Source organism: Oncorhynchus tshawytscha, linkage group LG13 (genome assembly GCF_018296145.1).
Source record: "Oncorhynchus tshawytscha isolate Ot180627B linkage group LG13, Otsh_v2.0, whole genome shotgun sequence".
Lineage (NCBI taxonomy): Eukaryota > Metazoa > Chordata > Actinopteri > Salmoniformes > Salmonidae > Oncorhynchus > Oncorhynchus tshawytscha.
The window spans coordinates 78,838,943-78,863,647 of record NC_056441.1 but is presented as its reverse complement, the minus strand read 5'-3'; the positions used below and the strand labels follow the sequence as shown (position 1 = coordinate 78,863,647).

Here is a 24,705-nt window from a genome sequence, read left to right as displayed (position 1 = left end):
ATGAGAGAGCTTCCTACTGCCTGAGCTACGTTGTTGGTGACAAGCAGTGGCTGAGACAGCAGATTGTCTGAATTTATACACTGCACTCTTTGTGAGAGGTAGTTAGCAAACCAGGCCAAAGACCCCTCAGAGACACCAATACTCCTTAACCGGCCCACAAGAATGGAATGGTCTACCGTTTCAAAAGCTTTGGCCAAGTAATTAAAAATAGCAGCACAACATGGCTTAGAATCAAGGGCAATGGTGACATCATTGAGGACCTTTAAGGTTGCGGTGACACATCCATAACCTGAGCGGAAACCAGATTGCATACCCGAGAGAATACTATAGACATCAAGAAAGCCAGTCAGTTGATCATTGACAAGTTTTCCTAACACTTTTGATAAACAGGGCAAAATAAAAATAGGCCTATAACAGTTAGGATCAGCTTGATCTCCCCCTTTAAATAAAGGACACGCCGTGGCTGCCTTCCAAGCAATGGGAACCTCCCCAGAGAGGAGAGACAGGTTAAAAAGGTTGGAGATTGGCTTGGCGGTGATAGGGGTAGCAACCTTAAAGAAGAAAGGGTCTATACCATCTAACCCAGATGTTTTTTTAGGGCCAAGTTTCAGGAGCTCCTCTAGCACCTCAGACTCAGTGACTACCCAGGGAGAAACATTGTAGTGGGGCAGGGGAAAAAGAGGATGAAGCATTGGGGATAGTCGCATTAGAAGGGGTGGGAGATGAGGAAATGTTGGACGGGCAAGGAGGCATGACTGAGTCAAATAGGAATCCTGACTTAATGAAGTGGTGATTAAAGAGCTCAGCCATGCACTTTAAGGGACATGGGCAGCTGTGAGGAGGAGGGTTTATTCTCCAGGTCTTTAACCGTTTTCCAGAACTTCTTGAGGTTAGACCCACAGAGACCCAACTGCTCCTTAAAGTAACTAACTTTGGCCTTCCGGATAGCATGAGTGCACTTATTTCTCAATTGCCTGAACGAGCGCCAGTCAGACATTCTTGAGGTGCAGTAACACTGGAAGATCACGGTCAAACCAGGAGCTGGACCTGTTTTAAATACTCATTTTCTTTATGGGGGCACAACACCACTGAAAATATCAACAGAGGGATCAAGCTGATTCTATACCATTTTACAGAGGCCAGTTCATGAAGGAAGGCTTTTTTTGCATCGTCTATGACAAATCAGGACAGGTCGTTTCACTGAGCAGCCATTTTGAACACAGCCTGTAAAACAGTGATCACAAGGTCATTACAGAAAACCCCAGACTGATACCTATCAGGATTATTTGTGAGGATAACATCAAGAAGAGTAGCCTTTTCTGGGTGTTTGGAGTCATACCTTGTGGGATTGGTAATAATCTGGGAAAGATTTAGGGTGTCCCATTGCTTTAGGACTTGGACACTACAATATTTGGTGGTGGATCCTAGCCTTCCTGACGGGCTGCCCCCAGGTGGTGAGGGTAGGCAACAACACATCTGCCACACTGAACCTCAACACTGGAGCCCCTCAGGGGTGCGTGCTCAGTCCCCTCCTGTACTCCCTGTTCACCCACGACTGCATGGCCAGGCACGACTCCAACACCATCATTAAGTTTGCAGACGACACAACAGTGGTAGGCCTGATCACCGACAACGACGAGACAGCCTATAGGGAGGTCAGAGACCTGGCCAGGTGGTGCCAGAATAACAACCTATCCCTCAACGTAACCAAGACTAAGGAGATGATTGTGGACTACAGGAAAAGGAGGACCAAGCACGCCCCCATTCTCATCGATGGGGCTGTAGAGGAGCAGGTTGAGAGCTTCAAGTTCCTTGGTGTCCACATCACCAACAAATTAGAATGGTCCAAACACATCAAGACGATCATGAATAGGGCACGATGAAGCTATTCCCCCTCATGAAACTAAAAAGATTTGCCATGGGTCCTGAGATCCTCAAAAGGTTCTACAGCTGCAACATCGAGAGCATGGTTGCGTCACTGCCTGGTACGGCAATTGCTCGGCCTCCGACCGCAAGTTACTACAGAGGGTAGTGCGTACGGGCCAGTACATCACTGGGGCTAAGCAGCCTGCCATCCAGGACCTCGACACCAGGCGGTGTCAGAGGAAGGCCCTAAAAATTGTCAAAGGCTCCAGCCACCCCAGTCATAGACTGTCTAGGACAAAAAAGGCTTCTCAACAGTTTTTACCCCCAAGCCATAAGACTCCTGAACAGGTAATCAAATGGCTACCCGGACTATTTGCATTGTGTGCCCCTTTTACGCTGCTGGTACTCTCTGTTAATCATATATGCATAGTCACTTTAACTATACATTCATGTGGGGCGGCAGGTAGCCTAGTGGTTAGAGCTTTGGACTGGTAACCGAAAGGTTCCAAGATCCAATCCCTGAGCTGAAAATATAAAAATCTGTCGCTCTGCCCCTGAACAAGGCAGTTAACCCACTGTTCCTAGGCCATCATTGAAAATAAGAATATGTTCTTAACTGAATTGCCTAGTTAAATAACGGTAAAAATTAAATTTAAAATGTACATAATACCTCAATTGGCCCGACCAACCAGTGCTCCCGCACATTGGCTACCCAGACTATCTGCATTGTGTCCCGCCACCCACTCTTTTACACTACCGCTACTCTCTGTTTATCATATATGCATAGTCACTTTAACCATATCTACATGTACATACTACCTCAATCAGCCTGACTAACCGGTGTCTGTATGTAGCCTCGCTACAGTATATAGCCTCGCTACAGTATATAGCCTCGCTACTGTATGTAGCCTCGCTACTGTATGTAGCCTCGCTACCATCCAAGATGGCGTAGCAGTCGGACGTCTTGTCGTGTCGTGTCCCTTATATATATCGTATATATCGTTTTTTAAACAATTTTCTTCGCATATCTTTTAAAACATTTTGCTAAACCTCAACTTCTAAATGCTCTCCTGCAACCCGCCTCACCCAATGTAGCTATTTTTCTCTAAAGTACTTATATTTACTTTGGATCCCCTCAACTGAAGCTAGCCAGCTAACTACCAGGTATCAGTCAACAAACCATTGCTAGCGGTCTTCAGCTAACCGGTCATCAGCTAACCTTTAGCTCGGAAAGCTCTCGCCAGTTCGAACAACGCGACTCTAACCAGAGCATAACGGACCTATATATATATATATATTTTTATCCCCGGATTCCCACCGTAAACGGAACATTTTCAGCTGGATCTTCACAACTAGCTAACTAGCTAACCGCAACCCCGGATGATTACTCCTGGCTAGCGTTTCCACCCACTTAGCTTGAATCTAGCCCGGCCAGAGCTCCTGTGCTACCACCGAAGCATACTCCTGGGCTACAATATCCGGACCCACGACCGGTTTATCGATGTCACCGCATGAAGAGGCATAAACAGACTCACCCCATCGCAACGCCCCCCAAAGGCTAACTTTCTAGCCCTTGCTATCTCCTTGCTTGCTAATTCGGCCTGCTAACTGCTAGCTTGTTTAGCCCCGGTCCGCTAACTGCTACCTTGTTTAGCCCCGGTCCGCTAACTGCTACCTTGATTAGCCCCGGCCTACTAACTGTTAGCTTGTTAGCACAGGCCTGCTAACCGTCTGAATAGCCGCGTCCCAAACACTTACTGGACCCATATTTACTTTCAATCTCTTTTCGATTTGTAATTTGTTTATACCTTCCGGTAACCTGCCTCACCCAATGTGATACGGAATCGCTATTATTTTTAATTTTTAGAACACACTCAAGAACCTCCAGAAGCTAACCAGCTAACTAGCTACAAGCTATTTAGTCATTGTTAGCCACTGCTAGCGGCTTTTACCTTACCTGGATAATACTCGCCAGTCCAGCTTCCCTGCCCCATCCACCGCTGCCCCCTGGACACTGATCACTTGGCTACATAGCTGATGCATGCTGGACTGTCCATTAATCACGGTACTCCATTCTGCTTGTTTATGTTTTATCTGTCGGCCCCAGCTGCACTCAGGCTCTGTGTGTAGTTAATCCGACCCTCCCTGCCTAGTCATCGCCATTTTACCTGCTGTTGTTGTGCTAGCTGATTAGCTGTTGTTGTCTCACCTACTGTTTTAGCTACTGTTTTAGCTAGCTCTCCCAATTCAACACCTGTGATTACTGTATGCCTCGCTGTATGTCTCTCTCAAATGTCAATATGCCTTGTATACTGTTGTTCAGGTTAGTTATCATTGTTTTAGTTTACAATGGAGCCCCTAGTTCCACTCTTCATACCCCTGATACCTCCTTTGTCCCACCTCCCACACATGCGGTGACCTCACCCATTACAACCAGCATGTCCAGAGATACAACCTCCCTCATCATCACCCAGTGCCTGGGCTTCCCTCCGCTGTACCCGCACCCCACCATACCCCTGTCTGCGCATTATGCCCTGAATATATTCTACCATGCCCAGAAATCTGCTCCTTTTATTCTCTGTCCCCAACGCTCTAGGCGACCAGTTTTGATAGTCTTTAGCCGCAGCCGCACCCTCATTCTACTCCTTCTCTGTTCCGCGGGTGATGTGGAGGTAAACCCTCATTTGTTGACTTCTGTGATCGAAAAAGCCTTGGTTTCATGCATGTCAACATCAGAAGCCTCCTCCCTAAGTTTGTTTTACTCACTGCTTTAGCACACTCTGCTAACTCTGATGTCGTTGACGTGTCTGAATCCTGGCTCAGGAAGGCCACCAAAAATTCTGAGATTTCCATACCCAACTATAACATTTTCCATCAAGATAGAACTGCCAAAGGGGGAGGAGTTGCGGTTTACTGCAGAGAGAGCCTGCAAAGTAATGTCATACTTTCCAGGTCCATACCCAAACAGTTCGAACTACTAATTTTGAAAATGACTCTCTCCAGAAATAAGTCTCTCACTGTTGCCGCCTGCTACCGACCCCCCTCAGCTCCCAGCTGTGCCCTGGACACCATTTGTGAATTGATGGCCCCCCCATCTAGCTTCAGAGTTTGTTCTGTTAGGTGACCTAAACTGGGATATGCTTAACACCTCGGCAGTCCTACAATCTAAGCTAGATGCCCTCAATCTCACACAAAACATCAAGGAACCCACCAGGTACAACCTTAAATCTGTAAACAAGGGCACCCTCATAGACGTCATCCTGACCAACTGGCCCTCCAAATACACCTCTGCTGTCTTCAACCAGGATCTCAGAAATCACTGCCTCATTGCCTGTATCCGCTACGGAGCCGCAGTCAAACGACCACCCCTCATCACTGTCAAACGCTCCCTAAAACACTTCTGTGAGCAGGCCTTTCTAATCGACCTGGCCCGGGTATCCTGGAAGGACATTGACCTCATCCCGTCAGTTGAGGATGCCTGGTCATTCTTTAAAAGTAACTTCCTCACCATTTTAGATAAGCATGCTCCGTTCAAAAAATGCAGAACTAAGAACAGATACAGCCCTTGGTTCACTCCAGACCTGACTGCCCTCGACCAGCACAAAAATATCCTGTGGCGGACTGCAATAGCATCGAATAGTCCCCGCGATATGCAACTGTTCAGGGAAGTCAGGAACCAATACACGCAGTCAGTCAGGAAAGCTAAGGCCAGCTTCTTCAGGCAGAAGTTTGCATCCTGTAGCTCCAACTCCAAAAAGTTCTGGGACACTGTGAAGTCCATGGAGAACAAGAGCACCAGCACCTCCTCCCAGCTGCCCACTGCACTGAGGCTAGGTAACACGGTCACCACCGATAAATCCATGATTATCGAAAACTTCAACAAGCATTTCTCAACAGCTGGCCATGCCTTCCGCCTGGCTACTCCAACCTCAGCCAACAGCTCCGCCCCCGCAACTACTCGCCCAAGCCTCTCCAGGTTCTCCTTTACCCAAATCCAGATAGCAGATGTTCTGAAAGAGCTGCAAAACCTGGACCCGTACAAATCAGCTGGGCTTGACAATCTGGACCCTCTATTTCTGAAACTATCCGCCGCCATTGTCGTAACCCCTATTACCAGCCTGTTCAACCTCTCTTTCATATCGTCTGAGATCCCCAAGGATTGGAAAGCTGCCGCAGTCATCCCCCTCTTCAAAGGGGGAGACACCCTGGACCCAAACTGTTAGACCTATATCCATCCTGCCCTGCCTATCTAAGGTCTTCGAAAGCCAAGTCAACAAACAGGTCACTGACCATCTCGAATCCCACCGTACCTTCTCCGCTGTGCAATCGGGTTTCCGAGCCGGTCACGGGTGCACCTCAGCCACGCTCAAGGTACTAAACAATATCATAACCGCCATCGATAAAAGACAGTACTGTGCAGCCGTCTTCATCGACCTTGCCAAGGCTTTCGACTCTGTCAATCACCATATTCTTATCGGCAGACTCAGTAGCCTCGGTTTTTCGGATGACTGCCTTGCCTGGTTCACCAATTACTTTGCAGACAGAGTTCAGTCTGTCAAATCGGAGGGCATGCTGTCCGGTCCTCTGGCAGTCTCTATGGGGGTGCCACAGGGTTCAATCCTCGGGCCGACTCTTTTCTCTGTATATATCAATGATGTTGCTCTTGCTGCGGGCGATTCCCTGATCCACCTCTACGCAGACGACACCATTCTATATACTTCCGGCCCGTCCTTGGACACTGTGCTATCTAACCTCCAAACGAGCTTCAATGCCATACAACACTCCTTCCGTGGCCTCCAACTGCTCTTAAACGCTAGTAAAACCAAATGCATGCTTTTCAACCGTTCGCTGCCTGCACCCGCACGCCTGACCAGCATCACCACCCTGGATGGTTCCGACCTTGAATATGTAGACATCTATAAGTACCTAGGTGTCTGGCTAGACTGTAAACTCTCCTTCCAGACTCATATCAAACATCTCCAATCGAAAATCCAATCAAGAATCGGCTTTCTATTCCGCAACAAAGCTTCCTTCACTCACGCCGCCAAACTTACCCTAGTAAAACTGACTATCCTACCGATCCTCGACTTCGGCGATGTCATCTACAAAATTGCTTCCAACACTCTACTTAGCAAACTGGATGCAGTTTATCACAGTGCCATCCGTTTTGTCACTAAAGCACCTTATACCACCCACCACTGCGACTTGTATGCTCTAGTCGGCTGGCCCTCGCTACATATTCGTCGCCAGACCCACTGGCTCCAGGTCATCTACAAGTCCATGCTAGGTAAAGCTCCGCCTTATCTCAGTTCACTGGTCACGATGGCAACACCCATCCGTAGCTCGCGCTCCAGCAGGTGTATCTCACTGATCATCCCTAAAGCCAACACCTCATTTGGCCGCCTTTCGTTCCAGTTCTCTGCTGCCTGTGACTGGAACAAATTGCAAAAATCGCTGAAGTTGGAGACTTTTATCTCCCTCACCAACTTCAAACATCTGCTGTCTGAGCAGTTAACCGATCGCTGCAGCTGTACATAGTCTATCGGTAAATAGCCCACCCATTTTTACCTACCTCATCCCCATACTGTTTTTATTTATTTACTTTTCTGCTCTTTTGCACACCAATATCTCTACCTGTACATGACCATCTGATCATGTATCACTCCAGTGTTATTAATCTGCAAAATTGTAATTATTCGCCTACCTCCTCATGCCTTTTGCACACAATGTATATAGACTACCCTTTTTTTCTACTGTGTTATTGACTTGTTAATTGTTTACTCCATGTGTAACTCTGTGTTGTCTGTTCACACTGCTATGCTTTATCTTGGCCAGGTCACAGTTGCAAATGAGAACTTGTTCTCAACTAGCGTACCTGGTTAAATAAAGGTGAAATAAAATAAAATTTTAAAAAACAGTATATATCCTCGCTACTGTATATAGCCTCGCTACAGTATATAGCCTCACTACTGTATATAGCCTCTCTACTGTATATAGCCTATCTCCTGTTATAGCCTCACTACTCTAAATAGCCTCACTACTGTATATAGCCTCACTACTGTATATAGCCTCACTACTGAAAATGTATTTTTACTGATGTTTTATTTCTTTACTTACCTATTGTTCACCTAATTCATTTTTTGCACTATTGGTTAGTGCCTTTAAGTAAGCATTTCACTGTAAGGTCTATAACACCTGTTGCATTCGGCGCACGTGAGAAATAAACATTGATTTGATTTGGTGAGAGAACGCTCTAAAAGGATTCTTCAGCGTTATGGCCCCTGTGACGTGTCTGTGTTACCCCTTCTGTCTGTGGAACAACACAGCTAGCACATAACAAGACCGCACAAAACAGCTAGCACATAACAAGACCGCACAAAACAGCTAGCACTAACACAATAGCACAACACAGCACCGCAATGATCAGCTTACAGATGCTTTAAATTATAGGTGTAAACCACATTTACATTTGAATGAGAAGAGAGACAGAGAACGAGGAGGGTGAAAAGGGAGAGAAAGAAAGGGAGGGAGAGAGAGAGAAAGAGAGAGGGGGAGGGAAAAGGGAGAGAGAAAATAAGACAGAAAAAGAGTGAGGGAGAAAGTGCCCCCCTCACCGTGCCAAGCAAAGACTCACCTTGATGGATTTGCTGTCCGGCGTTAACACCTCCTCTGACAGCTCCATCATCTTCAGGGCCATGAGTGCGATTGGCTTGGCATGGCTGTCAATCTTCTGGTGGAGCCCGCCCGCAACACAGTAGGCGTCGCCTATAGTCTCAATCTACATGGGGATTGGAGGAGAGTCCATGAAGCCATGAGCATTTATTTTGATTTTAGTATTTATCAAATTGAAATATTTTCAGAATAAAAAAATTATAAAACAAGTTTTAAACCCCGCCCCCCCAAAAGCTGTACCTGACAATAAGAAACACAACTCTCATTTTCATCCAGTCTCAGTCATCTATCCAGAGTAACCATGACAATGGGAACATATGGTTCTCTCTCTCTCCTCTCTACTCACATGGAGCAGGAAAAGAGAGAGGGGAGAGAGGTGAAAGTGGAGACGATAGAAAATGGCAGTAGAAAGAGAGAAGGGGAAGAGTCAAGTAAACAAGTGGAAGGGTGAGGAGAGAGAAAGGGAAGGGAAGGGTGAGGAGAGAGGAAGGGAAGGGTGAGGAGAGAGGAAGGGAAGGGTGAGGAGAGAGGAAGGGAAGGGTGAGGAGAGAGGAAGGGAAGGGTGAGGAGAGAGGAAGGGAAGGGAATTGTCTATCTGTGCTGGATCAAACCCTGGCGAAGGACGAGAGCTGATGTAGTGATGGAGGGGCGCATAGAGGGAGTGATGGTTGTTAATGGACGGATAGAGGGAGTGATGGTTGTTAATGGACGGATAGAGGGAGTGATGGTTGTTAATGGACGCATAGAGGGAGTGATGGTTGTTAATGGACGGATATAGGGAGTGATGGTTAATAAAGGACGCATAGAGGGAGTGATGGTTGTTAATGGACGCAAAGAGGGAGTGATGGTTGTTAATGGACGCATAGAGGGAGTGATGGTTGTTAATGGACGCATAGAGGGAGTGATGGTTGTTAATGGACAGATAGAGGGAGTGATGGTTGTTAATGGACGGATAGAGGGAGTGATGGTTGTTAATGGACGGATAGAGGGAGTGATGGTTGTTAATGGATGGATAGAGAGAGTGATGATTGTTAATGGACGGATAGAGGGAGTGATGGTTGTTAATGGACGGATAGAGGGAGTGATGGTTGTTAATGGACCCACTGGGCCTTGCTGTAATGCCACTCTGTCATGTAGCCAGTACTGACACACTCATGTTAAGCACAGTTACATTGGCCATTAATCAGTGTGTTTTTCCACATACGCACACACACGTTTCTGATTTAAAACAACTTGATTGATCCTTGTATTTACCCACGGCAGCACCACTGTTCCTAGGCCGTCATTGAAAATAAGAATTTGTTCTTAAAACTGACTTGCCTAGTTAAATTTTTTTTTAAATAAATAAATCAAATAAAATTACTCAATTGCACTAAACCTCTCCTATGTGGACAGATGACACAACAGGGTTGGAGTCAATTGTGAACAATTACTTTGAATTGGCCACACCCCACAGGAAGAAGAATTTGAATATAATTTGAATCAACTGAGATGTGAAACATGAAAGTTAATTAATTTGACAAATATTTTATAAAAAGGATATGCCACTTATTTATGCAAACAATACACAATATGAAATGTACATTTTATTATAACTGAAAGATGTTAAACAGTATTCTTCTTTGTCATGAGATGTTAGATTGTTCCCTTCCATACTGCAGTGTTTGATCTAATGCATTATGTGGAAAAAACACATTTATTCTGATATTTCAAAACATTAAGGGAATTATGAATTATTATGGACAACCGACAACATGATCTTTCAATATTTCCAGACCACTGTAATTATTTAAAATTGTTAAAGAGAATGAGTTTTAAAGATGAAATGTTTCAACCTTATGCTAAATGGTAAAGGTAACCATGCATGAAGTCTAAATAAATATTGCTCTGGTGATGTGTGGAATAAATACTGCATTTCAATTTCATTGAATTTCATTGAATTAAATTCTAATTCCTTTAATTCAAATTCAATTCAAATTCTGGTTCCTGTGGGGTGTGGCCAATTAAAATTCAATTCAAATAAAATATTTGAATTGCAAATCAATTCAAATTATTTTTCAAATAATTTAATTGGAATTAAAGAACAATTCACAACTCAATTCAGAATCGACCCCAACCCTGACACATATAACATGCATGCACTGAGTGCACAGGATGTGCATATCCAAACAGGTGTGTGTTCCTACCTTATACACATCCAGTATTCCACACTGGTAGTCGAAGCGTGTGTAGAGCTCGTTGAGCATGCTGATGACCTGCATGGGGGTACACTGGGCACACACTGCAGTGAAGCCCACGATGTCAGAAAACAACATGGTGACATCATCAAACTTCCTGGCGGGGACAGACTCCCCCTGCCACAGCTTCTGGGCCACGTCACCAGGAAAAATGGAGTAGAGAAGGTCTACTGTCCTCCTCTTCTCCTCTTCTAGAGCTTGGTGTGTCTTTTCTAGAGTGGCCTGGGGAAGAGCAGAGGGATATAGTAGAATGAGGATGATGGAGTAAAGGTTTAGTGACCGACGCCTTGTCCTCTTCTTCTGAAGACGGATGAGTCCACGGCTGAATATCTACATGACAGAATAATAAGTATGAGCACACGTGTATGTGTGTGTGACTGTACCTTGAGTTTGTCCATCCTGTTCTTGAGGCCGTCCTGTGCCTTGGCCTGCTGTCCCACCAGTATGACATCACGCGTGGCGTCGTGGATGGGGATGTCTGACAGGTAGAGGCCCCTGCCCATCAGCTCCTCCAGCTTGTCCACCCGGGGGGAACCCAGGAACATCAGAGTAGAGGATTCTGGGACATGAATCATCTGACCCTTCACCTCCATCACCTGGTAAAGACAGAGAGAAAAAGAGAGAGATGGAGAGGGAGGGGGCAGAAGACAGGGTGAGAGAGAGAGATGGAGCGCGTGAGAGGGGGGAGAGAGATGGAGCGCACGAGAGGGGGGAGAGAGGTAAAGGAAAAAAAGAGAGGGGAGAGAAGACAGGGTGAGAGAGGTAGAGAGAGAGAGAAAGAGGGGAGGAGAAGACAGAAAGACAAAGAGATAGAGAGGTAGAGAGGGGGGAGAAGACGGAGAGAGAGGTTGAGAGAGAGAGAGAGGGGGAGAGGTGAGGGGAAGACAGGGAGAGGTAGAGAGAGAGAGAGAGAGGTAGAGAGGGGGAGAGAGAGGGGGGAGAGGTGGGGGAAGACAGGGAGAGGTAGAGAGAGAGAAAGAGAGAGGTAGAGAGGGGGAGAGAGAGGTAGAGAGGGGGAGAGAGAGAGGTAGTGGGGGAGAAACAGAGGTTGTGATAAAGAGGTCAATGGAATGCAGACTGTGGGAAATACAGTGCGCTCACAAAGTATTCACACTTTTTCCACATTTTGTTGTGTTACAAAGTGGGATTAAAATGTATATAATTGTCATTTTTCTGTCAACGATCTACACAAAATACTCTGTCAATGTGGAAGAAACATTCGAACATATAAAAAAACTGTAATACATCTTGAAGTATTCAACCTCGTGAGTCAATACATGTTAGTGATTTAGGAGATTCTGGATCTATCCCCCATGGAGGGGCGCATGCATGGCATTTCCATTATTTTGGTCAAACTCGTACCTGCTCTATAAACACAAGCATAGAAAGACTATTCAGAAACGTTAAGAGGATGTTGTAGTCCAAACACCACCTCCAGTTTTTTGAAGACCCTAATCCCCTTGACAATGAGGATGTAGTGCTGCACATTCCAACATCATCTAGGCTACAAATGAGATGTCGTCACCCATTCTCCCATACACACCAGATCAAGAGAACGCTGGCCCTGCGGCAATACATCCAACTGTAGCCTATAGACAATACAGGATTAAATGAAGATGTGTTGAGGATGGAAAACATCTCTCTGGCTCTCAGCTGACTGAAAGAAGTCAGGTTTGTCTGCTACTGTATCTGTAGTTTAGTCTTTGGTTGCTCTGGTAGATTACCAGAATGTATGAAAAACAATTTTCTACATTGTAGAATAATAGCGAAGACATCAAACTTTGAAATAACACATATGGAATCATGCAGTAACCAAAAATGTGTTAAACAAATCAAAAAATATTTTATATTTGAGATTCTTCAAAGTAGCCACCCTTTGCCTTAATGACAGCTTTGCACACTCCTAGCATCCTCTCTCGCACGCACTCTCTGGTTCTCTCCCTCTCTCCCCGGTGTCAGATAGATTATTCCGCCTGTGAGCCCACTGCAGCCTGATTTATTTATAGAACCCTCTCCTAGTTCTGCATAATGCACACAACCTACATCTACAGAGAAATTACACACACACACACACACACACCCTACATACAGTCTACAGAGATCGAACACAAACATGCACTACCTATATATAGTCTGCAGAGAGATAACACACACAAAACCTACATATAGTCTACAAAAATCTAATACACACATTACATACATATAGTCTAGAGAGAGACAGAGTACTGCACACACACTTAGTTACGGAAAGTAGGTACACACACACAGACAGTGCATTCGGAAAGTATTCAGAACCCTGGACTTTTCCCACATCTTGTTACGCCTTATTCTAAAATTGATTAGATTTGTTTTTCTCAATCTACACACAATACCCCATAATGACAAAGCAAAGTTTATTAAAAGTTTATGTAAAAAAAAAGAAGAAATCCCTTATTTACATAAATATTCAGACCATTTGCTATGAGATTCTAAATTGAGCTCAGGTGCATCCTGTTTCCATTGATCATCCTTGAGATGTTTCTACAACTTGATTGGAGTCCACCTGCGGGGAATTAAATTGATTGGACATGATTTGGAAAGGCACACACCTGTCTATATATAAGGTCCCACAGTTGACAGTGCATGTCAAAGCAAAAACCAATCCACAAGGTTGAAGGAATTGTCCGTAGAGCTCCGAGACAAGATTGTGTCAAACCACTCTTCCTAGAGCAGGCTACCCGGCAAAACTGAGCAATCGGGGGAGAAGGGCCTTGGTCAGGTCACTCTAACAGAGCTCAAGAGTTCCTCTGTGGAGATGGGATAACCTTCTAGAAGGACATCTTTGCAGCACTCCACCAATCAGGCCTTTATGGTAGAGTGGCCAGACAGAAGCCCTTCCTCAGTAAAAGGCACATGACAGCCTGCTTGGAGTTTGCCAAAAGGCACCTAAAGACTCTCAGAACATGAGAAACAAGAATCGCTGGTCTGATGAAACCAAGATTGAACTCTTTGGCCTGAATGCCAAACGTCACGTATGGATGAAACCTGGCACCATCCCTACGGTGAAGCATGGTGGTGGCAGCATCATGCTGCAGGGATGTTTTTCAGTGGCAGGGACTGGGAGACTAGTCAGGATCGAGGGAAAGATGAACGGAGCAAAGTACAGAGAGATCCTTGATGAAAACCTTCTCCAGAGCGCTCAGGACCTCAGACCTGGGTGAAGATTCACCTTCCAACAGGACAATGACCCTAAGCATACAGCCAAGACAACGCAGGAGTGGCTTTGGGCTAAGTCTCTGAATGTCCTTCAGTGGCCCAGTCAGAGCCTGAACTTGAACCCGATCAAAAATCTCTGGAGAGACCTAAAAATAGCTGTGCAGCGACGCTCCCCATCCAACCTGACAAAGCTTGAGAGGATCTGCAGAAAAGAATGGTAGAAACTCCCCAAATACAGGCGTGCCAAGCTTGTAGCATCCTACCCAAGAAGACTCAAGGCTGTAATCACTGCCAAAGGCACTTCAACAAAGTGCTGAGTAAAGAGTCTGAATACCTATGTACTTGCAAACATTTCTAAAAACCTATTTTTGCTTTGTCATTATGGGGTATTGTGTGTAGTTTGATGAGGGATAAAAAGATTTCAATCAATATAGAATAAGGTTGTAACATAACAAAATGTGGATAAAGTCAAGGGGTTTGAATACTTTCCGAATGCACTGTATACTGTACAGTCGCAGTGTGTATTGCGGGAGGATGTGACCAGGTGTTTTCTGTGGTTGTGGCAGGCAGAGTGGGAGGAGTCACATGGCTGACACATTAATGGAAATCTCCATGGAGACGACAGGAATACCAGGAACACTCAGAAAATCCAAGCGACTGTGTCTCGGAAAACTACCCTCACACTTAACAGAACGCTTACACACACACACTCATATTCAAACACATACAAGTATAAATTAATTGACACACAAACAATCACACACACAACCACTAATACACACACGTAAATGCACTTACCTATGTATGTAGAGTACTCCACCTGTATGTAACATGTAGAGCACTGGTCATCAACCTTTTGAGTCAAGGTCACTTTCGCAGTCAAAAAGCAAGCCGAGATCTATCGCTCAGAATTGTTTAAAACATAACTTAAAAAATGTAAAATTAACCTAATAAAAACAGTTGTGTAGGAATGAGGTTTGTGAAGTAAGCCTAATAAATTATCACAGCATATTGGCTTAGGAAGGCCACCAAAAATTCTGAGATTTCCATCCCCAACTACAACATTTTCTGTCAAGATAGAACTGACAAAGGGAGAGGAGTTGCAATCTACTGCAGAGATAGCCTGCAAAGTTCTGTCATACTTTTCAGGTCTATGCCCAAACAGTTCGAGCCTCTAATTTTAAAAATTCATCACTCACTGTTGTCGCCTGTTATAGACCCCCCTCAGCTCCCAGCTGTGCCCTGGCCACAATATGTGAATTGATTGCAGCCCATCTATCTTCAGAGTTCGTTCTGCTAGGTGACCTAAACTGGGATATGCTTAACTTCTTATGTTATAGGGGACGCTTGTGTCTCACTTGGCAAAAAGCCAGGGAAAATGCAGCGCGGCAAATTCAAATAAAATTATATAAAAATCAAACGTTCATTAAATCACACATGAAAGATACTAAATTAAAGCTACACTCGTTTTGAATCCAGCCAACATGTCCGATTTTAAAAAGGCTTTTCGGTGAAAGCATAAGAAGCTATTATCTGATGATAGCACAGCAGTAAACAAAGAGAGTAGCAAAACACAGAAATAAAATATAAAACATGCCTTACCTTTGACGAGCTTCTTTTGTTGGCACTCCAATATGTCCCATAAACATCACAATTGGTCCTTTTGTTCGATTAATTCCGTCCACATACAGTGGGGAGAACAAGTATTTGATACACTGCCAATTTTGCAGGTTTTCCTACTTTTCCTACTTACAAAGCATGTAGAGCTTTGTAATTTTTATCATAGGTACACTTCAACTGTGAGAGACAGAATCTAAAACAAAAATCCAGAAAATCACATTGTATGATTTTTAAGTAATTAATTAGCATTTTATTGCATGCCATAAGTATTTGATACATCAGAAAAGCAGAACTTAATATTTGGTACAGAAACCTTTGTTTGTAATTACAGAGATCACATGTTTCCTGTAGTTCTTGACCAGGTTTGCACACACTGCAGTAGGGATTTTGGCCCACTCCTCCATCCAGACCTTCTCCAGATCCTTCAGGTTTCGGGGCTGTCGCTGGGCAATACGGACTTTCAGCTCCCTCCAAAGATTTTCTATTGGGTTCAGGTCTGGAGACTGGCTAGGCCACTCCAGGACCTTGAGATGCTTCTTACGGAGCCACTCCTTAGTTGCCTTGGCTGTGTGTTTCAGGTCGTTGTCATGCTGGAAGACCCAACCACGGCCCATCTTCAATGCTCTTACTGAGGGAAGGAGGTTGTTGGCCAAGATCTTGCGATACATGGCCCCATCCATCCTCCCCTCAATATGGTGCAGTCATCATGTCCACTTTGCAGAAAAGCATCCCCAAAGAATGATGTTTCCACCTCAATGCTTCACGGTTGGGATGGTGATCTTGGGGTTGTACTCATCCTTCTTCCTCCTCCAAACACGGCGAGTGGAGTTTAGACCAAAAAGCTCTATTTTTGTCTCATCAGACCACATGACCTTCTCCCATTCCTCCTCTGGATCATTCAGATGGTCATTGGCAAACTTCATACAGGCCTGGACATACGCTGGCTTGAGCAGGGGGACCTTGCGTGCGCTGCAGGATTTTAATCCATGATGGCGTAGTGTGTTACTAATGGTTTTCTTTGAGACTGTGTTCCCAGCTCTCTTCAGGTCATTGACCAGGTCCTGCAGTGTAGTTCTGGGCTGATCCCTCACCTTCCTCATGATCATTGATGCCCCACGAGGTGTGATCTTGCATGGAGCCCCAGACCAAGGGTGATTGATGGTCATCTTGAACTTCTTCCATTTTCTAATAATTGCGCCAACAGTTGTTGCCTTCTCACCAAGCTGCTTGCCTATTGTCCTGAAGCCCATCCCAGCCTTGTGCAGGTCTACAATTTTATCCCTGATGTCCTTACACAACTCTCTGGTCTTGGCCATTGTGGAGAGGTTGGAGTCTGTTTGATTGAGTGTGTGGACAGGTGTCTTTTATACAGGTAACAAGTTCAAACAGGTGCAGTTAATACAGGTAATGAGTGGAGAACAGGAGGGCTTCTTAAAGAAAAACTAACAGGTCTGTGAGAGCCGGAATTCTTACTGGTTGGTAGGTGATCAAATACTTATGTCATGCAATAAAATGCAGATTAATTACTTCAAAATCATACAATGTGATTTTCTGGATTTTTGTTTCTCACAGTTGGAGTGTACCTATGATAAAAAAATGTACAGACATCTACATGCTTTGTAAGTAGGAAAACCTACAAAATCATCAGTGTATCAAATACTTCTTCTCCCCACTGTATATCCAAAATGTCAATTTATTTGGCGTGTTTGATCCAGAAAAAAATAGCTTCCAAATTGCGCAAAGTCACTACAAAATATTTCAAAAGTTGTCTGTAAACTTTGCCAAAACATTTCAAACTACTTTTGTAATACAACTTTAGGTATTTTTAAACGTTAATAATCGATCAAATTGAAGACGGGTCAATCTGTTTTCAATAGAGGATGAGAGGAAACTAACGCTACTTTTCAAGTCTTGCGCAACTCTCAACAGTGTTACCCATTTCCTAGATGGTCGTACTTCTTCATTGCACAAAGGAATAACCTCAACCAAATTCCAAAGACTGGTGACATCCAGTGGAAGCGGTAGGAACTGAAAACAAGTGCCTAAGAAATATCGTTTCCCAATGAGAGATACTGAACAGACAGAGACCTGAAAAAAAAATACATTCTGAACGGTTAGTCCTCTGGGTTTTGCCTGCTACATAAGTTCTGTTATACTTACAGACATGATTCAAAAGGTTTTAGAAACATTAGTGTTTTCTATCCAAATCTACTAATAATATGCATATCTTATATTCTTGGCATGAGTAGCAGGAAGTTGAAATTGGGCACGCTATTTATCCAAAAGTGAAAATGCTGCCTCCTATACCTTAAGAAGTTAACACCCCGGCCGTCCTACAATCTAAGCTAGATGCCCTCAATCTCACACAAATTATAAAGGAACCCACCAGGTACAACCCTAAATCCATAAACATGGGCACCCTCAAAGATATTATCCGGACCAACTTGCCACCCAAACATCGCTGCTGTTTTAAATCAGGATCTCAAATATCACTGCTTCATTGCCTGAATCCGTTATGGGTCTGCAGTCAAACGACCACCCCTCATCACTGTCAAACGCTCCCTAAAGCACTTCTGCGAGTATAGGCCTTTCTAATTGACTTGGCCCGGGTATCCTGGAACGATATTGACCTCATCCCGTCCGTAGAGGATGTCTGGTTGTTCGTTAAAAGTAATTTCCTCACCATCTTAACACAGTGTCCAAAGAAGGGCCAGATGTATACAAAATGGTGTTGTCTGCGTAGAGGTGGATCAAGGAATCACCCGCAGCAAGAGCGACATTGTTGATATATACAGAGAAAAGAGTCAGCCCGAGAATTGAACTCTGTGGTACCCCCATAGAGACTGCCAAATGTCTGGACAACAGGCCCTCCGATTTGGCACACTGAACTCTATCTGAGAAGTAGTTGGTGAACCAGGCAAGGTATTCATTTGGGAATCCAAGGCCGTTGAGTCTGCTGATAAGAATACGGTGATTGATAGAGTCGAAAGCCTTGGCCAGGTCGATGAAGACGGCTGCACAGTACTGTCTTTTATTGCTAGTGGTTATGACATTGTTTAGGACCTTGAGCATGACTGAGGTGCACAATTGACTGGAGAAGGTACAGTGGGATTTGAAAAGATCAGTGATCTGTTTGTTAACTTGGCTTTCGAAGACTTTGGAAAGGCAGGGCAGGATGGATATAGGTCTGTAACAGTTTGGGTCTAGAGTGTCACCCTCTTTGAAGAGGGGGTTGACCACGACAGCTTTCCAATGTTTAGGAATCTCGGACGATACGAAAGAGAGGTTGAACAGACTAGTAATATGGGTTGCAACAATGGCGGCGGATGATTTTATAAATAGAAGGTCCAGGTTGTCTAGCCCATCTGATTTGTACGGGTCCAGGTTTTGCAGCTCTTTCAGAACATCTGCTATCTGGATTTAGGTGAAGGAGAAGCTGGGTGTCAAGGGATGACACTGGAGAGGCGAAGTAGGTACGGGGAGTCAAACATTTAATAGGGAACGGACATAGAACGAGACAGGAACAGCATCAGCACAGGGGGAACAAAGACAAATTACAATAAATGCAGCAGTGGGGAACAGAGCAGGGAACTGACAAATATTGGGGAGGTAATAAACAGGTGATGAGTGAGTCCAGGTGAGTCTAATATCCTCGAGGGCACCAGGGGGGGAAGAGTGGGTGCAGGCTTGGGCAAGTAGCTGCGGGGGGTACGGAGCTGTTGGCCGAGGTTGGGGTAGCCAGGAGGAAAGCATGGCCAGCCGTACAGAAATGCTTATTGAAATTCTCGATTATCATGGATTTATTGGGAGTGACAGTGTTTCCTAGCCTCAGTGCAGTGGGCAGCTGGGAGGAGGTGCTTTTATTCTCCATGGACTTTAGTGTCCCAAACCTTTTGGAGTCAGAGCTACAGGATGCAAATTTCTGTTTGAAAAAGCTAGCCTTTGCTTTCCTAACTGTGTGTATTGGTTCCTGAAAATGTGCAAATCACGGGGAGCTTCAATGCCATACAACACTCCTTCCGTGGCCTCCAACTGCTCTTAAACGCTAGTAAAACTAAATGCATACTTTTCAACCGATCGCCAGACTAGCATCACTACTCTAGAAGGTTCTGACTTAGAATATGTGGACAACTACAAATACCTAGGTGTCTGGTTAGACTGTAAACTCTACATCCAGACTCATATCAAGCATCTCCAATCCAAAATTAAATCTATAATTGGCTTCCTATTTCGCAACAAAGCCCCCTTCACTCACGCTGCTAAATTTTGTACACATCTGGCCCTTGTTTTGAACACAGCTTAGTCTCAGCGGAGGGAGGGAGAGAGCAGCAGAGGGTCTGCATTAGAGGTCGACCGATTCATCGGAATGGCCGATTAATTATGGGCGATTTCAAGTTTTCAAAACAATCGGAAATAGGTATTTTTGGGCGCCGATTTGTCAATTGAATTTATTTTTTATACTTTATTTAACTAGGCAAGTCAGTTAAGATCACATTCTTATTTTCAATAACTGCCTTGTTCAGGGGCAGAATGACAGATATACACCTTGTCAGCTCGGGGGATCCATTCTTGCAACCTTACAGTTAACTAGTCCAACACAATAACAACCTGCCTCTCTCTCGTTGCACTCCACAAAGAGACTGCCTGTTACGCAAATGCAGTAAGCCAAGGTAAGTTGCTAGCAATGCATTAAACTTATCTTATAAAAAACAATCAATCATAATCACTAGTTAACTACACATGGTTGTAATTGTCATTATTACAATTCTTTTTTAAACATGTTTATTTTATTTTATAAATCGTCCGATTAATTGGTATGGGCTTTTTTGGTCCTCCAATAATCGGTATCGGTGTTGAAAAATCATAGTCGGTCGACCTCTAGTCCGCATCTCATGTTCCCTGCTCTGTTCTTCCATTCCTCCAGTGAGACTGACCAGAGAGAGGGGCACCGTCTTCCACCTGATGGTGAAATTCGAGTCGCACCACATCTGCCTCAGGCACAAATTCATGTTGTTCCTATGACCAGAGAAAGTGAAATATTCCTTGATATTAAAATAGACACGACGAGCTCCAAATAATAATAAAAATGCAGGGCTGTCGATACACTTGGCTACTCATTCATTGCAGCTGCAGGGCGAGTAGGGAGAACCATGTTTTATAATAGTGCAGAATAAAACATGAACTCACTCATAAACAGCAGCTCTTTGCTGTATTCCTTTGACATTCTCTCTCTGGTCAGTTTTAAAAGTGAGGAAATCTTACATAGGCTAGTATGTGGCCAGGGTTGTGGAAGCTGTAGGCAAGGTGATTTGAGCTATCTGATTGGCCAGCGCAGTAGGCACACTCAATTTAGCCACAGATCTCCCCGTCCACAGGGTAGGTGGAGTTTGTCTTGTCAAACAAATTAAATGGTTGTAAAACGGAACACTTTGCCTACCCAGTGTGCAGAGCTTCTGAATCAAGTGCACCTACCTTAAACAGCACAACAAGAATAACTAAAAAAAGAGTGCAACCCTTATCAAAGACAACTCTGTGTCTTTATCAAAGACAACTCTGTGTCTTTATCAAAGACAACTCTGTGTCCTTATCAAAGACAACTCTGTGTCTTTATCAAAGACAACTCTGTGTCCTTATCAAAGACAACTCTGTGTCTTTATCAAAGACAACTCTGTGTCTTTATCAAAGACAACTATGTGTCCTTATCAAAGACAACTCTGTGTCCTTATCAAAGACAACTCTGTGTCTTTATCAAAGACAACTCTGTGTCTTTATCAGACAACTCTGTGTCTTTATCAAAGACAACTCTGTGTCTTTATCAAAGACAACTCTGTGTCCTTATCAAATACAACTCTGTGTCTTTATCAAAGACAACTCTGTGCCCTTATCAAAGACAACTCTGTGCCTTTATCAAAAACAACTCTGTGTCTTTATCAAAGACAACTCTGTGTCCTTATCAAATACAACTCTGTGTCTTTATCAAAGACAACTCTGTGTCTTTATCAAAGACAACTCTGTGTCTTTATCAAAGACAACTCTGTGTCCTTATCAAATACAACTCTGTGCCTTTATCAAATACAACTCTGTGTCTTTATCAAAGACAACTCTGTGTCCTTATCAAAGACAACTCTGTGTCCTTATCAAAAACAACTCTGTGTCCTTATCAAAGACAACTCTGTGTCCTTATCAAAGACAACTCTGTGTCCTTATCAAAGACAACTCTGTGCCTTTATCAAATACAACTCTGTGTCCTTATCAAATACAACTCTGTGCCTTTATCAAATACAACTCTGTGTCTTTATCAAAGACAACTCGGTGTCCTTATCAAATACAACTCTGTGTCCTTATCAAATACAACTCTGTGCCTTTATCAAATACAACTCTGTGTCTTTATCAAAGACAACTCTGTGTCTTTATCAAAGACAACTCTGTGTCCTTATCAAAGACAACTCTGTGTCCTTATCAAAGACAACTCTGTGTCCTTATCAAAGACAACTCTGTGTCCTTATCAAAGACAACTCTGTGTCTTTATCAAAGACAACTCTGTGTCTTTATCAAAGACAACTCTGTGTCTTTATCAAAGACAACTATGTGTCCTTATCAAAGACAACTCTGTGTCCTTATCAAAGACAACTCTGTGTCCTTATCAAAGACAACTCTGTGTCTTTATCAAAGACAACTCTGTGTCTTTATCAAAGACAACTCTATGTCTTTATCAAAGACAACTCTGTGTCTTTATCAAAGACAACTATGTGTCCTTATCAAAGACAACTCTGTGTCCTTATCAAATACAACTCTGTGTCCTTATCAAATACAACTCTGTGTCTTTATCAAAGACAACTCTGTGCCTTTATCAAATAAAACTCTGTGCCTTTATCAAAGACAACTCTGTGCTTATATCAAAGACAACTCTGTGCTTTTATCAAAGACAACTCTGTGCTTTTATCGTTGGCTTTTCTACAGAAATGTTTGGTAATCGCTGATGTAGAGTATGCACACACACACGCATGCACAAGCACACACACGCACATACACACAGACCGACCAGGGGCTGTTCTGCCGGCCTTCTTGTGAGTCTCCCTGCTTTAACTCAGTTCACTCCTGTTCCCTTCTCCCTCATCAGGACAGACAGTTGCACACTCTCAGCAGCACTACAGTAACACACTCACACATCCACACAGACCACAGAAAACCACAGCCCCACTCTCAACCAGACGACAGAGAAGGAGAGAGATGGAGAGAGAGAAAGAGAGAGTGAGAGAATGAGAGATAGACAGAAAGTAAGAGAGAAAAGGAGAGGTGGGCAGAGAGGGAAAAACAGAGGGAGAAAAATAGGATTTAAGCAGACTGGCGTGTAAACAGACTCAATTGCATAGAAGTACAGAGCACAAGTCAATGAGTCACACACACAAACACACAAATGCAGACATACATGCACGAAGCCTGCTCACAGACACACACAGGTAGACGAAGGCATCCACACAGCCAAGTATCCTGAAACATGGTATCCCCCTATATGCCCACTCAGATCTATGTAAAAATCCTGTGAGACCTTAAGGCCAACCTGTCCTCAGACACCTTCTCCTCAAGCCCAACTCTGCTGGCATCCGGTGCTTTACAATGTTGATTTCTCCGCTGCTCTGTTGCTCTGTTATTGTGGAGGCTGTTTTACAAGACAAGGCCATGAGTGTGTGTGTCTGCGTGCGCACGAGTGTGTGTGTTTGTGCGCGCTTGTGTGACAGGGAACAAAGAAGATTGAGACATTTAGTGAACCTTTGATCCAATGCCCCCCTCAACACTGTGATGTTTGCTGCTTGTTGTTCAGAAGAACAAAAAGAGAGGAGGCTTTGAAAGTCACTGCTCTCCCTTTCTCTCTGGGTCATATTTACACAACAGAGAGTGGAGACGGTGACCGTATGACACAACAGCAGCAGTAAAAACAGATGCATGATGTAAACTAGGTGCTCTTAAGGTTACACAGTAACACACCGCGTAAATTCAATATGACACTGGTTGGAGAAGATGGATTACTTTGGGGGGTACTGGTTAGGTGAAGCGAGGAGGGGGTGGGGGTTCTGGTTAGGTGAAGCGAGGAGGGGGTGGGTATTCTGGTTAGGTGAAGCGAGGAGGGGGTGGGTATTCTGGTTAGGTGAAGCGAGGAGGTGGGGGTTCTGGTTAGGTGAAGCGAGGAGGGGGGTGGGGGTACTGGTTAGGTGAAGCAGGGAGGGGTGGGTATTCTGGTTAGGTGAAGCGAGGAGGGGGTGGGGGTTCTGGTTAGGTGAAGCGAGGAGGGGGGTGGGGTTTCTGGTTAGGTGCTATAAGTAGAGGTGTGGGGGTTCTGGTTAGAGGAAAAGGGAAGGGGCAGACAGGGGTTTGGAGTGAAGGAACTAGAGAGAGAGATGAGGGGGTCCTGATGGCATGTCAGTAAGATGTCTCTTCTGTGTGCAGAAAGGTGTACACACAGAGCTGGAGGTCTGGGCTCTCAGCATCAGTAATAACTGGGCTTGTGTGTGTATTCGTGTGTGCGTGTGTGTGTGTGTGCGTGTGTGTGTGCGTGTGCGCGTGTGTGTGTGTGTGTGTGTGTGTGTGTGTGTGTGTGTGTGCGTGTGTGCGTGTGTGTGTGTGTATTTATGTGTGCGTGTACGTGTGTGTGTGTGTGTGTGTGTGTGTGTGTGTGTGTGTGTGTGTGTGTGTGTGTGCGTGCATGAGTGTGTGTGTGTGAGAGAGAGAGGGAAAGTTAAAGGAGTAAAGGAAAAGGAGAGTGAGACATTGGTACCACAGACAGAGACAAAACCTGTTCCCCCTCAGGAGACTGAAAAGATTTGGCTTGGGTCCTCAGATCCTACAGATTCTACAGCTGCACCATGGAGAGCATCCTGACGGGTTGCATCACTGCCTGGTGTGGCAACTGTTTGGACTCCGACCGCAAGGCACTACAGAGGGTAGTGCGTACGGCCCAGTACATCACCGGGGCCAAGCTTCCTGCCATCCAGGACCTCTATACCAGGCAGTGTCAGAGGAAGGCCCTAAAAATGTTCAAAGACTCCAGCCACCCCAGTCATAGACTGTTCTCTCTGCTACCGCATGACAAGCGATACCTGAGGGCCAAGTCTAGGAG

The 24,705-nt window shown here is 44.5% G+C and overlaps 1 protein-coding gene across 1 annotated transcript in view; it reads right to left on the bottom strand.

The window, feature by feature from the left end:
* The window catches only part of LOC112265698 (guanylate cyclase soluble subunit alpha-2-like), an 83,858-nt gene that overhangs the window by 34,745 nt on the left and 24,408 nt on the right, over window positions 1-24,705 (bottom strand). Inside the window, exons 5-7 of the mRNA XM_024443246.2 lie at window positions 11,159-11,371; window positions 10,725-10,997; window positions 8,501-8,644 (exon numbers count right to left, since the gene is read on the bottom strand). Of these exons, the coding sequence (XP_024299014.2) occupies window positions 8,501-8,644; window positions 10,725-10,997; window positions 11,159-11,371 (630 nt within the window). The remainder of the gene's footprint in view (window positions 1-8,500; window positions 8,645-10,724; window positions 10,998-11,158; window positions 11,372-24,705) is intronic.